Raw genomic sequence first — 15,839 nt, 5'->3', positions numbered from 1 at the left:
GATTATACCTATCGTGTCAGTAAAGAACCTTGATATGCATACTTTAGAAAGATATATCAAATACCTGTATATAGAGTGCACCACTCAGTACATGCAAATGTGACGCTAGCTTACACTTGAACCATGACTGTGTCAGACCAAGAAATCAAATCATCACTAAATTGTGTCTAGATTTACTATTTTATCAGGTACTTACTGGGCCTACATTGAAATAAGATCCATAAAATATAACTATATATTTCATATGGTTAGAGTTTTATTAATTTGACAGAACAATTACACTATAAGGCAATGAAGATTTTGGCACATTTCTAATCCTTATTCCAAAATAGCAACATGTTTCACCCTGTGGTTTGGGAGACACTCCTTCAGCACAGGCACTTGGAGGTTACTGCCTTTTAAGACCTTCTCAGAAATCCTGTGCAATCAGGCCATGTCAGAAGAGGGAATCACAGCATGTAGGACACGGAAACTTTTGGCCTGAGCTCCTACTCTCAGGACATCCCAAGTAGGTTGGTCTTTCTTGGGAAATTCTTTGTTTGTACTATACTGAGGAAGTTCAGCTATCAGAGCAATCTACAATGAGATGAGCACCACTCACTTTTAAACGTTTAAACTAAGGAATTTTGTTAATAAAAAAGGGAGTAAGTAGATCTACAAGATGTAGAACTTCTGGATTTTGTTCTCCTAAGGATTCAAGTTACTGTGTTTTCAAGAAAGTAATGGCAAAGCTATAACACTAGCGCATGCCATCTTATGCATCAGTGAATCCTCCATTATTTTCTCATATAAACTAATTACAGCTGTCCTCTAAAAATCTACACAAGATGTTATTGTGCTTATAACAGTCTGAAAATTATGTCTAAATGATACCTAACAGCTATTACTTGTTCCTAATAGCTACCATACTCACTTGTTTGTCAGTAGACGATATTCTCCTACTTTTGTCGACAAATCAATGATTTGGCCCATCACCTCCCAACATATAGAATAATGCTTTTTATAACGTGCTTGGGCTCTTTCAATGGAAATTTTCTGATGACGTTCTCTTTCTTTGATAATTTGTTCTTCATAATCAATTTTTTCTTGTTTTGCAAGAGCCTAGAAATTTTTTTAAAGGGTAAATTTGAGATTGTAAAGAAAATGAAAGTGCAGAAGTGTACTGTCCTGGAAACAAAAAGGAATGTACTCATTTAAGTCAAGAGATGAAAACAGCAGAGTTGGACAGCTGGCAAGCATATTAACACAGAGAAATATAACATTTGTATTCATTCTGTAAATTCCTTTTTGTTTGTCTGTAAATTCCTTTTGCTTTCTAAGTGTTAAAATACATTTAAATTAAGAAGGCATATACTACTTCTTTTATGACAAAAACATTAAGAACATATGAAGTGCTTAGGGGGCCGGGAAACACGAAGTCATTCTATCTACTCTTCCTAAGGAACAACTATGCAGATGCATAGCTAAAGCCTTACTTCCACTCAAACCCTCAATGGAACACTTATTTGGAAGATTCTGATCTGTAAATGGCTTGATATTATGATATTATAATTTGATAATATTATTTATTTGAGAACGATTCCTGGTCATCGTAGAAAATTACCAGTAGTCCCTGTGACGGTGTGTTCCTTTTGGCCAAAACCATGCTTCAAGGAGATATCATAATAGCTAAAGCTGCTGATTACACAGGACTCTAGGTGTGTTGGAGGATTTAGAGTTGCTAATTGGTTTTGGTAGGAGCAAAGAGGATTTCTATCATCACATTATAGCCCACTATGAGCACAACACTTGGCAGTTTGCCACAGGATTATGAGTCCTTTTAATTTATTTGTCAGTTCTAAAGTAGAAATTAGCACATACAAGTGAAACTCCTCCAGCATTTGTCAGAATTGGATGTTAACAGATTATATCTAATGGAAACAAAAACACGATTCTGGAAACAAGATCTTATGTCATCGTCTTTTGTCACTTTGCCTCTCCAAGACTGTAACTTTTAAATTCAGCATACAGAGATACTTTCCTACAAAGTTAAAAGTAATTTTGAAGAAAATATCAAAATTAGACTTTAAGATGCTCATATTATGCCTTACTAACTTCATCCTAACTCTGAACCTAGATAATAGAATATATTCATCATCAAACTACACTTTCCCTAGAAAAGACTTAAAACACAAATTCTGCTTAATAAAAGGAAGGTATTGTATCAATCCAACAGCAATTCAAAGAGCAAATAATCTTTTACCGCTTCTCTGTCAAGAGCTTCCTGGAACTCCTTCAGCCGTCTTTCTTCATATTGTTTTTCTCTGAAAATTCTGTTTTGTCTTAACACCTCCTTTTCATGTCTAACATGCATAAGTTGAACAGCAATCCTCCGCTCCTGCTGAGATTGTCTCATTAGTCTGTAAATAAGTTGCTCCTCCCTGTAAGCCTCCTAAAAGATAAAAATTAGTAGTATTAAGCTTATGAATTTATTATTAAGTTTATGAACTCATAGACGACTCATCAGTATCTCATATAAGAAATACACATGGAGTCATATAACAGCATTTACCTGCGCATTTAACACATAACTCTGGAACAGTATACATACCTATTTACAAGTACTATTTCTGTAAAGTATATAAGAATTGTAAAACTTCAAAAGTGAATTTTAAATATGTCTTGAGATGCTCAAAACAAGTACATACTCAATTTTAACTTGGCTATTTTCTGTGTGCAAAGAAACTGCAGCATATTTCAAATAATTGCTTTAGTATGTAAAGATACAGCATTTCCTCAAATCATTAACCTATCCCTGCTCTTCATCAGGAACTATTCTCAGGCATACTTTGCTGGATCCTTGACCCCAGTCTACTCTTCTAGAGGTCTGAACTTTTTCCCCTCTTTCTTGGGATTCCTCCATTCAGGAGACTGGGAATATGAGGAAACATATTCCTCAGAACAGAGGAAAATAAAAGACTTCGAGAATTATAGAACCATTTCAGTTGGAAAAGATCTTTAAGATCATTAAGTCCAACCATTATCTAACTCTACCAAGACTATTGTTAAACCACGTCCTTTAATACCACAACTGTGTGTCATTCAAAGACCTCCAGAGAGATGAGCCAGTTTCTTCTAATATCCAACCTAAACTTCCCCTGGTGCAACTCAAGGCCATTTCCCTTCATCCTATCACTTTTTACTAGGGTAAAGAGACCAACACCCACCTCACTACAACCTCCTTTCAGGTAATTGTAGGGAGTGATAAGGTCTCCCTTCAGTCTCCTTTCCTCCAGACTAAACAACCCCAGTTCCCTCAGCCACTCTAGATAAGACATATTCTCTAGGTAAGAGTTGTAGTGTTCTCACTGGGACATGAATAGAGTCAGTATTCAGTACTATAAAAAGTAATTCTAAACCATTGCTTTAAGCATGGTCAATGTGTGCAGACATTTTGAGGCTGTGGGCTGTTACTTTACAAAATTCTTGTCAAATCTAATAGTATCTCCTTCACAGCCCAGAACTACTTGAGTTCTAAGCAAAAGCATCAGCTTGCCTTCCAAACTTCACTGTGAAATATCACTCCAACAGCAGAATTTTAAAGGAAATTTCTGATCTTCTAGACACTTTTTCCAGATGCAGCAAAATTGCTATGAAACGTATACAAATTTAAGTACCTAAACTGGGAACTAATCTGAAGATTTCAAATTAATTTTCCTAAGAACAAAGGAACATGTAAAGTTACTAACAGTATCAAAACCAAACCAAAATAAAGTATGACTTCTACTTTCTTTTAGCCTGGATTATTTTCCATTAGCTCTGTGTGAGAGAAAGGGCAGAACACATTACATAAATTCAACTAAAAATGAAAAACTTCATTACATCTGGAACTCTTCAATGAGGTCTAGATCTGTGCTACACAATGAAACCAGGACATGAATAACAGTTTGCTAACACAAAGCTGCAAAACATGGCTATTTTATTTGCAATAATAAGAACAATGTATTTATAATCAGTTTAGACCTTTATTGTTGACATTAGGAAGAAGCCAGTATTTTTCAAACCCAAGTTACTCTATCTTTAATTCCTTTCCCTTTACAATTGCAGGGAATAAAGTACATTCCAATTAAATACTGGTGACTTGAAAAGACTAAGCCGATATAAAAATCCCTCAACATTTTGCTTTTGCCACTCCCCATTCCTATGAAACTGCACAGTAGTTCTAATGGCAAAGATCATCATCTCAGGCTTTAATCCCAGAGTACACAATATTCTATCTGCACACAATATTCTATCTCTAAAAAAGCTTATCACAAAACGAGGATCTTATTTTGAAAATGTTTTGCGTTGTGCTCTATTTTGTACAGTTTGTACATTATTTTTCCTTGTATAGAACTATCATCATGCATGCAAGTAAAATAGAAAATAGTGTAATGACAACTTCATAGGCACTGCAATTTCATATTCATGCTATGTGTCATTTGATACAGTTCATGTGATAAAATTTTTCAATACTACTGCTTACTAAAGCGTTAATTTGTCCATTTGTCACTGACACTTACGAAGTCAAAACAATAAAAGGACACAAGATACCCTTTGCAGCCTTCACTGCTTCTTCAGACTTAGTATTTCATTGATTTCAAAGAGTAGAGAATGCAAAGACTTTACTTTCTACTGTGGGAAACTATGGCGGGTCAGTGGATTCCTTGCCTGAGAAAGAAGAAATTAACCTTGAACAGATTACTGTGTATCCATAAAGACTTGGAAAGTCCCTGAGCAGAAGAGATAGAGAAGTTTGCAAAGACTTGCAAACAGTTGCAACTGCTTATCGTCAGTCATGAATTAGTACAGCTCTAAGTACTCCAGGTCAGTAAAATGGGTCTTGTGATGGTTTAAAACTGTCTCTTTAATTTTTCTTCTCAAAGTTCAAGCAGAGAAAGCAAAAGAGTGTAAATAAGTCACTATTGGGTGTAAGAAAGCAAAATAATGATTGTTCTAAACACTTCCATTGGATAGATAGAAATGTTTAAGAACTACTACTCAAAACAAAGTGGGGCAGTCTGCAGTCTGCAGTCGGGGCAACCTGCTGGGCTGTCTGGTTGCTGTATCTTCTTCTCTTCTGGCTGAAGATAACACACTGACCTTGGCGAGCTAAGTTAACAGCCTCTTTGCTTCTACCTAACTAACTGCTTTCTGCCAAGGGGATCTGGGCAAGAGGCATCCCCTAGGAGAGAGGCCCCTTGGGAAAGGTCCCCTTTGGGGGGAAGCAAAGGGAGCTTGGTTGTGCTTTTCTGTTGATTGTATGTATCTGTAAATGTTGTGAATTGTGTATATTTGTACATATTCATTGCATTTCATCATAGATTGTAGATCTGCTTGTAAATACAGCTTTCATTCACTTCCAGACTGAGCTAACCTGGTTATTGTTGGTGTAGGAGTAATTTCAGCTCACACTGACACAGTATTTAAATCCTAATTCATGAGGCAGTGAAGGAAACCACCATAGCGGAGTGGTCATTTGTCATATCCAACAGTCAACTGTATGGTGCAAATTAGGTGGCCCAGAGAGAAATCAAAGCATCTCATCTACTGTGAAAGGATAATAGACCTATTTTTTTTTTGCCTTTCAGTTTACCTTCTTGAGACAACACTGGCACCCAGTGGCCAAACCACTAATGTGTTTATGTTTCATGTTGTGATTATTGCATCACATTTTTCTGTTTTTCTGTTTCCTTGTTTAATTTACATACAAATGAAACAATTCTACACTGTCGGGTAGTGACAAGATTTATGACCAAAACTTCCAGCTTGTCAAACAAAAATATTTTTGGTTCACAAGATGTAATTTAGTAGCAATTAATTTCCCTCCCACTTTCATCTTCTCAATTTATTGCTCAATTTATTGGTAACTTCTTCCTGGTAACTTTTTTAAGTTCAGAAAGATAAAATCTGAGCAGAGCATTTCAAAATAACAAGCAATTAGAAAAAGAACTTTTTTGAAATGGTGGAGATCAAAGATTCAGTTGTGATGAACCCATATTACTGTCATACACTTTCTACTCCTGGCTATAAAAATGTAACCCTGCACTCCACATAGAGGAGTGGCATATAATTCTGAAGTATTTTTTCTCCCAGGATCTAATACGTAGTGTGCCAAAACTCAAAAATTTGAACAGTGTTTTTTTAATAGAGGTTTATCCATATGGACAGGAAACAGTCTGATGGGATGAAATTAATTTGACTCTAAATGATCACATGACCAAATTTTATGCAGGTAGGTAAAAATCTGACCCTAATGCCTACAAGAAAGCTACAGTTTCAACCTATGAATTCTTTCTCTCACAGAGAATATCTACATTTGCTTCACACTTTGAAGTCAAGCAACATCTAGTTGCTAAAATGTCAAAGCTCCAACCATACACACCTTTCTCTGTTAATTTAGAACCAAATTACCACTAGAAGATTCTCTGATATGGTATAGACTGCTGCTCTAGTTAACTACTCATTTGTCTTCCCTTCTGTTACTTCTGTTTTTCCAACACTGATTTTTTTTCCTAGAAGTTAGGAACACTGTTTTTACTTTTGCCTTGCTTGTACCACAGACCTGTTTGACCTCCTGAAAAGCACTGGCTGGCTTCACAGGATTAGAGCTGCAGTATCTCCCAAATGCCCCACTGACTGCTACAGGCTACATGGCCAACAGCTGATGGGTCCAGGTACCTGCTTGCAGGTAAAGAGCAAGCTTTGGGACTACAGTGATTTTAGACAACTGGGTTGCAAAACTTCTTTATGGCCTGTGCATACCAACAAGGCATGATATAGAATCTCTTTGAATCACAAAACAAGAGGGTAAAGAAAGGATACATGGATAGACAGACCCTTGGTCTAAGCCACTACAGGTGTTTTTCATAGAATATAGATCTGAGACATCTGAACTCATCTAATTTCTCAATACTTACCCCCCAAAAGTAGTTTTTTTAACAACCCCAAAAACATCTCCAGACATTAACACACCCATACATTACATAAACAAATAAATAATTAAATTCATACTTCATTTTTTGAGATTCCACACAACTGAAATGCTATTATGCAACAGCAGTGGAGACAGGCTCCGCTGTGTTAAACACAGTATGCTGTGTTTAACACATACGATCTATGCTAAGGACAATGCAATACTAAGATAAAAGATAGCTAGAAATCATAAAAATCCAGTAAGTTAGAAGATTCTGTTTTGACACACTCATGAAAAAGATCTGTGAAGTCAGTAATCTAAGAGCTGCTTTTTGAACAAAGAGTGTCTGAGGAGGAATCTGAAAAGCCTTGTGTTGTATGGACAGGATTCAAAGGGAAAAAAGCTGCAACATACATTTGCAGACACAACACAGACATTCTTCAGAGACACATCTTCCATTCCATAAGACATCAAAAATAAAAGCTCTGATCTGCAAAATAAGTGTTTGATTTCTTCATATCAGCAGCATAACAATTTCAGAATTGATCCAGTCCATATCAACAACTTTTCATTACATATTTGTAAATACGGGTTTTTCCCTAATTACCTTCTGCAGAGCCGGTACACATTCACTAATTTAAAGTTCAGCCTTAGCTCCGATGCCTTCATTTGATCTATTATGACTTATAAGGATGAAGTATGACATAGAGGTAGAAAGAAAGCAGAGACAGTGTTTCCTATTTTTCAAGGAAGGACAAAGCTTGCCAAAAAAAGTTCTATATCCTCCAAATTTTACTAATCTCTCCAAAGTTACTGCTTTATATCTGTAAATTAATTTTTTATTACTAATTGTGCATAGGTTATATACTTCAGCATACACTCTCACCTCTTCAGCTTCATGTGTGTTTAACTGTTCCATTAGCATTTTTCGTCGTCTCTTTTCTTGTCGTTCTCTAGCCAACATATCTTCCTCTAAACGTTTTTTAATTTTCCTTATATATTCATCACCTGAATAAAGACTTAACAGCTCAGCTGCTGTCTGTGCTGTATTTTCTAGAGATGTTCCTTGCAACTTCTGTGTTTGCAATGATTCCTGCATATCACTGATGAAAAAGATTAAAAAGATCAGACTTTATAGGAATTGTGGTTCTTAGTGGTGTTTTCATACATATTCCTGTATAGTTACATGCAAGTCTGCCAAATGCACAACCCTTTGTGGACCTGGTGGCTACTTTTTAATGCTCTTGTGCCCCACAATAACCGCTAAGTCAAGAGGAGAGCTCCTGCACTGACTTGAACCAATTGTCTATTAGTTCATGTGCTAATTTAAAGCCAAATTCTGCAGAAACAGGAAATTAGGATGGCTCACAGAATGTTAAAAAATATGGACTACTCTTCAGTATATCCACATACTCTGAGTTCAGTTTTGCACAGGTTGTTTACACATAGAAGTATCCATAGCAGCACACGAGTGCCACCTCCTCTAAGTGCGGTATACATCCTAACTAAAGAAGAGCAAATGATTTTATTACTAAAGATGACTATTAAATTACATGCAATTAAATCAACATACAGATAAGTCTAAGGAGAAAGATTATGCCCTTCTAATTTCTTTGAAATGTGTTACTGTGTATGTGCACCCACAAATATTCTCATCTCTCTGCAAGTCCAACTGACCTTACAATGACTGACAAGAAGAATAGATGCACTCTGTCCCTTCTTGCTGCTTACATGGCAAAAAAGGAAAGAAGCTTGAGCCATCTCTACTGTAACTAAAGCTAAAGTAAAAACACTGTAACAGTTCTGGAGAGTGGAATATCTGCAGTGCTAGTGGGGCAATCTCTCAAAGGATAAACACAGCTCAGACTTAAATAAGCCTCATTTTCTTCATGTAGCTGTCTATATAGATAAAAGGCACCTGAGGTAAGATATTGTCTAGTTTTAACAATCTAATATCCAAATCTTACCTGTCAGTGATTTGGCTGTGTACTGCAGAGGCATTTGCTGTCATAGACTTCTCAAAATTTTTTATCTCTTTATACATGTCCTAAAGAAATAACAGAAGACTTAATTTTTCTTTTTACTTTCTAAAGCACCATAAGGAAGTTTCAACAGACTAAGAATAAGGGAATTATTTTTATGTTTTATCAGTACAACAGAAATCTTTAGACTCAGAATATTTTAAGCATCAGCTAGATGAAGAAAAAAGGCAAGAACATTTCTTTCTACCTTTCATTTTCCCCCCTCTCCCCTTTTCCTAGCTCTTCCTATATCCATCAGCAAGAAAATCCTCAGGTTTTGTATCTGTTCATTCTGTAAGATAATTCTGATTTTGCATAGGACTCCAGCAGTTTATAGAATTCCCACTGTTCAGGAATTTGAAATGAGATATTCTTGATGATGATCTAATTAAGATTTAGTAGTTGAATTTATCCACAATAGTTACTCAAGCAGTTATGTTCCTATACTCTACAGGGTGCTTAGCCATCTTGTCTAGTCCCTGCTTTTCAGAGGAAAGTTTGGACCGATGACCCTTGAGGTCTCTTCCAGCCTGGTGCTCTATGATTATGATTCTAGGGTTTAAATGCATCTATTGTTGTAAAAACTCATAATATTTGCGCTCCTGATGACATGAACTGTAAGATTACTATGCAAGTACTCTTCAGCATTAGGCAATAATAATCTTCACCTTTTGTTTTTTATTGCCAAAATGCCATTATCTCATGGTCTGACTGAAGACTATCATCAATTTTAGCTGTTACTAATATTTTTGATAAAGCAGACAATTTTATAGTGTGATACAAAAGAGTTCAGAATTATAGTGCAAAACACAATGTGCAAATTAGAAGGAAACATTAATGCCATTATCTCACATATTCTGCACAGTAGACCAGAAGTTAAAATACTTTCAGCAATTAATTTAGCACCTACTTGTGATACTTAATTTTAAAACTTTCTTTTATATCAAAACATATTTTTACTAAGTAATAAATGCAGAATCATAACCATTAATATTTAGCCCAATTTTCAATGGTCGAGTCTAGTATATCATTATATTAATGGCTTTTGGATGGTGCAAGTACCGTAAGTATGAATGTTTCCAGAAACCATGTATTTTCCATGTTCACAACATTAATATTGAAAGAATATAGATGATAGTTACCTCGGCTTCTTTTTTCTTCTTTAAGAATTCTTTGGTTTCCATAGCTTTTGCGGTGTGACTTGGTCGTGGTTTTGGGCTCTGTACAACATCTGCTTGTACCCTGGCCATTATTTCATTTTGTCTTCTTCTTCCTATGCGGCACTGAATATTCAACGTTTTGTGCTCAGATAATTCAGTTGAAACAAAATACACCATATGGCCCTAACGCACTGCCTACAGATCTATGAAGTAAATGCAATTAAGCCATAAGAAAAAGATCTTTAAGAATGAATATAGTCTATTAAAGGCAAGTAGTCACCTTTTAATTGTATCTGTCTCTTTGTTCCTCCTGGAACTTCTGAACTTTCTGTTGTTCTGCAATTTGTGTCCAAGCTATCTTATCTTCTAACACCTTAGGTTTTATTTCAAAATGCTCTGAAATCTGCTGTAGTTGCAAATCAGCATGATGTTACATTAAAGATTTCAAATGGTAAAATTAAATATCAAGCAATGGAAGAGTCAGAAACAGTTAAGAAAAATATTTAAATATGATCATTTTGCAATGGCAATTTCAAGCTGTGTTTTCATGTGTTAACGTACATCTAAACATGGTCAAATATTTTTCAGAAATAGAACTATCAGCATTGAAAAAAGTGTGTAGAACCTGAATGACACCAAACTTCATTTAGTTTGGAGATAAGGAGTCTGAGGAGCAACCTCATTACTCTCTAAGGCTTCCTGAAGAAAAGGGAAGGGAGACACTGATCTCTTCTCCATGGGATCCAGTGACAGGACACATGGGAACAGTTCAAAACTGCACCAGAGAAAGTTTAGGCTGGCCATTAGGAATTATTTCATTATAGAGAGGGTGATCAAATGCTGGGACAAGCTTCCTAGAGAGGTGATCAACTCCCCAGGCCTGTTAGTGTTTCACAAATTTTTTGGACAATTCCCTGAATAACATGCTCTACATTTTGTTCAGTCCTGAACTGGAAGGCAGCTGGACTACAATGATCAATTTAAGTCCCTATCAACTGAAATTATTCTATTCTATTCTATTCTATTCTATTCTATTCTATTCTATTCTATTCTATTCTATTCTATTCTATTCTATTCTATTCTATTCTATTCTATTCTATTCTATTCTATTCCATTCCATTCCATTCCATTCCATTCTATTCTATTCTATTCTATTCTATTCTACCAGAAATACAGAAAATTCTTCTTAAACATAGGAAAAAAAACCACCAACTGCATCAGCAATAAACAGTTTGCCCTGACACTCAAAACACAATGGAAAAGGTCCTGAGCAATCTGCTCTAGTTGACATTCCTTAGAGCAGCAGAAGTGGATTAAGTGACCTCCAGAGACCAGTTCCAAACTATACTATTCTACTATTCAAATGCCATTCAGAACTTGTCTACTGACAGGAGATAATTGCTTTATCTTCTTTAAGCCATCCCTTTATAGGTGAAAGGATGCTTCAGCTGTTTGGTACTATCCTTGCATTTGTTGCTACAACTTCCTGCTGATACACTATTATTCAGAGGGTGTAATGAGAAAAGTCATGAATCCAGCTGGATCTGATTCATGATGTATAGCTTCTTAAAGATTGCTCATCCTGATAACAGCTTATTGTCTGCACATGCTGAACATTACTACTGAAGATAAGATCACCCTTAACAGAATCTATTACATCAATATTGACTTCCTTTTAGATACTGTCTCTTTCTCCTCTGTTAATTTCTGTTCGTATTACTCAGCATGTGGTTATTGCAGGCTGGAGTGCAGTATAAATATATGGAGAGATGTGCAACAGAAGAAACCAAACCACCATGGCACAAAGCTCAAAACAGTTATAAATATGTTCCCTGAGGTGGAAATTAGTCTAAGTTGTTACTTGGACTGAAAGTAGTCTGCAATATCAACTGATCAAACAGCAGATGCTGAACAACTGCTAGATTTTGCTGTTATATGTGTACATACATGTCTGTGGAATGCTTAAAAACAGTGCATGTAGCACAGAATGATCCAACACAAAGGAACACAAAACACAGATGATCAATATCCTCATGTGTTACAGATAAACTGAATAATCCCACTGTCTATATACAAGATATAACTAAGGATTACTTCTTTTCCATATAAGTTTTGGGGACTGATTACAAGATTTAAAAAGTGGAGAGGGGAAGCACGCAATATGCTTGCAAAGTACATGGAACTATGCTACCTTTTTTTCCTATGTATTTATACAAAATAGACATAGTTACCTCCCGATATAAACCACCTTCAATAGATTTAAGATTTGCAGTTGCTGCAGATCTCGTTGCTTCCTTGGCTACTCCAGTGTTCTTGGCTTTTCTCTTTTTTTCTAAAGCAATATACAATTCATATAAAAGCTTTGTTACAGCCCCATGCTGTCCTGTCATGATGTCTTGGGCCACATTCTCATTAAATTGTATACCGAGGAGGTAAAGCGTGGGCTCCAGGCGAGAAAAATTGTTCAGTTTTGCATTGGCAACCCTATATGATTAAAAACAACAAAACCAAAAATCAGAACACAAATGTATTTTCAATTCCAATTTGCTGCAATAAGAATGACCATGATATTTGCCTTGTACGAGGATAGGAGGGAAGAAAAACCACAGAGGACTTCCTTAAAGTAATGCAATAAACATTTTGGCTTAGGATTTATACTGCAGAAAGAAAAAAAAGGAGAAAGAAGGAAGGAGAGAGAGAAAGAAGGAAGGAGAGAGAGAAAGAAAGAAAGAAAGAAAGAAAGAAAGAAAGAAAGAAAGAAAGAAAGAAAGAAAGAAAGAAAGAAAGAAAGAAAGAAAGAAAGAAAGAAAGAAAGAAAGAAAGAAAGAAAGAAAGAAAGAGAAAGAAAGAAAGAAAGAAAGAAAGAAAGAAAGAAAGAAAGAAAGAAAGAAAGAAAGAAAGAAAGAAAGAAAGAAAGAAAGAAAGAAAGAAAGAAAGAAAGAAAGAAAGAAAGAAAGAAAGAAAGAAAGAAAGAAAGAAAAAGAAAGAAAGAAAGAAAGAAAGAAAGAAAGAAAGAAAGAAAGAAAGAAAGAAAGAAAGAAAGAAAGAAAGAAGGAAAGAAAGAAAGAAAGAAAGAAAGAAAGAAAGAAAGAAAGAAAGAAAGAAAGAAAGAAAGAAAGAAAGAAAGAGAGAAAGAAAGAAAAAAAAGAAAGAAAGAAGAAAGAAAGAATCCAATTATCTTTACAAAGTCAATGAGGGAAGAGCAGTTGATGTCATATATCTTGACTTCAGTAAAGCTTTTGATACTGTCTCCCATAACATCCTTATAGAAAAGATCAGGAAATGTGGCATAGATGGCTGGTCAGCAAACTGGCTCAACAACAGAGTTCAGAGGTCATCATCAGTGGCACAGAGTCAACTTAGAGGCCTGTGGCCAGTGGTGTTCCCCAGGGATCAGTAGTGGATCGTTTTGTACAATGTCTTTATCAGTGACCTGGATGAGGGGATTGAGAGTACTCTCAGCAAGTTCACTGATGATACAAAACTGGGGGGGTTGGGTGACACCTGGACAGGCTGGAGAGCTGGGTGCAGGAAAACCACCTGAAGTTTAATAAGGACAAGTGCAGGGTCCTACATCTAGAGAAGAATAACAACAGGCACCAGTACAGGTTAGGGGCTGCCCTGCTGGAAAGCAGCTCCACAGAGGAAGACCTTGGAGTGCTGGTGGGCAGCAAGTTCTCCATGGAACAACAATGTGCTCTTGTGGCCAAGAGAGCCAATGGGATCCTGGGATGTATCAAGAAAGGTGTGTCCAGCAGGTCTAGGGAAGTTCTTCTCCATCTCTACTCTGCCCTGGTGAGACCACACCTGGAATCCTGTGTCCAGTTTTGGGCTCCCCAGTTCAAGAGAAAAAGGGACCAGCTGGAGAGAATCCAATGGAGAGCCACAAGGATGATTAGGGGGCTTGAGCATCTCCCCTATGAAGAGAGACTGAGATCCCTGGGACTATTTAGTCTTGAGAAGAGATGACTGAGAGCGGATCTCATCAATGTGTATAAATATCTGAGGGATGGGTGTCAAGTGGAGGGGGCCAGGCTCTTTTCGGTGGTTCACAGTGATAAGACAAGGAACAACAGGTACAAGCTTGAACAAAGAAGATTTCACCTCAACATGAGGAGAAACATCTTTACTGTGAGGGTGATGGAGCACTGCCTTTGCTCAGTTTTATTCACATTGAGATGCATTATTCTTGGAGGTAATGATCCTTTGAAGAAAAAACCCGAAATTAACACAAATAAAAAAACCCCAATCAGTGAGCTGCCTTGGATCCCTCTTCTCTCCACAAACATTTTATGAAAGATTGTTCCAAGCAGATCCCTAAACAAGCCAAAGTCTTTTCTCCTGAAGGCTAGGGTTGTGATGCTGTTATTTAGCTTGTTCACTTCTCTCAAGAGTTATGAACTCCAATATCTAATGGTCACTGCAGTCAACACTGCCCTCAAACTTCCTTGTTTGTACATACTAGGTTTAGCAGAACATCTCCCCTCTTCAGCTGCTCAGTCACGTTTCTCAGAAAGTTATCAATGCATACCACTAACTTCTTGTTGCTTGTGCTTGTCACGGGTTGAGTTGAATCTGCTGCTATTCATACCATGCTCACGTCATGCCAGCCTCAAAATAGAAGTGCTGGTTGAAGTTCAGATTGTAACATGAGCAGCTTCCTGTTCCAATTGCTGTTTTCATTTTCCTGGTTTGGGATGTTGTTCTTTTCCACTGGGATGGTAGCACAACAGGTAGCAGTAGAGGGTTAGCTCACTGGCTTCTGCTGCTGCTTTTCTGCATTTCGCTGCACTTTTTCTGTAAGTAGTCTAATTGTGCATTGTATGATCTTATTTTTCTCATTAAAGCTCTCTATTTCAATTCTTTATCTCAATCTGGAGATTTGTGGGGTTTTTTGTGTTACTTGCCCTCACTTCTGTGTTGGAGGGTAACAGGCAGTTAACCCATTACTCTCTTCCAGGGGGCATCAGCTTGGATAAGGTTTCCTACTCAGACTGAGGTCTGAAAAATGAGAATTCACAGAATGACAGCATGTTAGGGGTTGGAAGAGACCTTCAAAAATCATCTAGTCCAACCCCCCTACCAGAGCAGGATCACCTATACCAGATCACACAGGAACGCATCCAGGTGGGTTTTGAATATCTCCATAGGAGACTCCACAACCCTCCTGGGCAGCCTGTTCCAGTATTCTGTCACCCTCACAGCGAAAAAAATTTTCATCATGTTTCCATGGAACTTCCTATGCCTCAGCTTCTACCCACTGCCCCTTGCCCTAACACTGGGCATCACCGAGAAGAGCCTGACTCCATCTTCTTGGCACTCACCTTTTACATATTTATAAACATTAATGAGGTCACCCTTAGTCTCCTCTTCTCCAAGCTAGAGCCCCAGCTCTCTCAGCCTCTCCTCATAAGGAAGATGTTCCACTCCCTTAATCACTTTTGTGGCTCTGCACTGGACTCTTTCAAGCAGTTCCCTGTTCTTCTTGAACTGAGGGGCCCAGAACTGGACGCAATATTCCAGATGCAGCCTCACCAGATGGCAATAAGATCTCCCTTGAGCCTCCTCTTCTCCAGGCTAAACAACCCCAGATCCCTCAGCCTGCTCCTCATAGTGCTTATGCTCCAGACCCCTTACCAGCTTGGTTGCCCTTCGCTAGACATGTTCGAGCAACTCAACATCTTTCTTGAATTGGGGGGCTCAGAACTGGACACAGTACTCCAG

General features: G+C 37.2%; 1 protein-coding gene across 1 annotated transcript in view; it reads right to left on the bottom strand.

Moving 5' to 3' along the window:
* SPEF2 (sperm flagellar 2) overlaps positions 1-15,839 on the bottom strand; it is a 98,073-nt gene that overhangs the window by 75,606 nt on the left and 6,628 nt on the right. Inside the window, 7 exon segments of the mRNA XM_054397530.1 lie at positions 914-1,101; positions 2,243-2,431; positions 7,821-8,037; positions 8,902-8,981; positions 10,098-10,238; positions 10,396-10,566; positions 12,347-12,599. Of these exon segments, the coding sequence (XP_054253505.1) occupies positions 914-1,101; positions 2,243-2,431; positions 7,821-8,037; positions 8,902-8,981; positions 10,098-10,238; positions 10,396-10,566; positions 12,347-12,599 (1,239 nt within the window).

The sequence above is a fragment of the Indicator indicator genome, chromosome Z (assembly GCF_027791375.1).
Source record: "Indicator indicator isolate 239-I01 chromosome Z, UM_Iind_1.1, whole genome shotgun sequence".
Classification (NCBI taxonomy): Eukaryota; Metazoa; Chordata; class Aves; order Piciformes; family Indicatoridae; genus Indicator; species Indicator indicator.
Note: the sequence above shows the minus strand (reverse complement) of the source record. Positions and strands in the feature narration are given on the sequence as shown.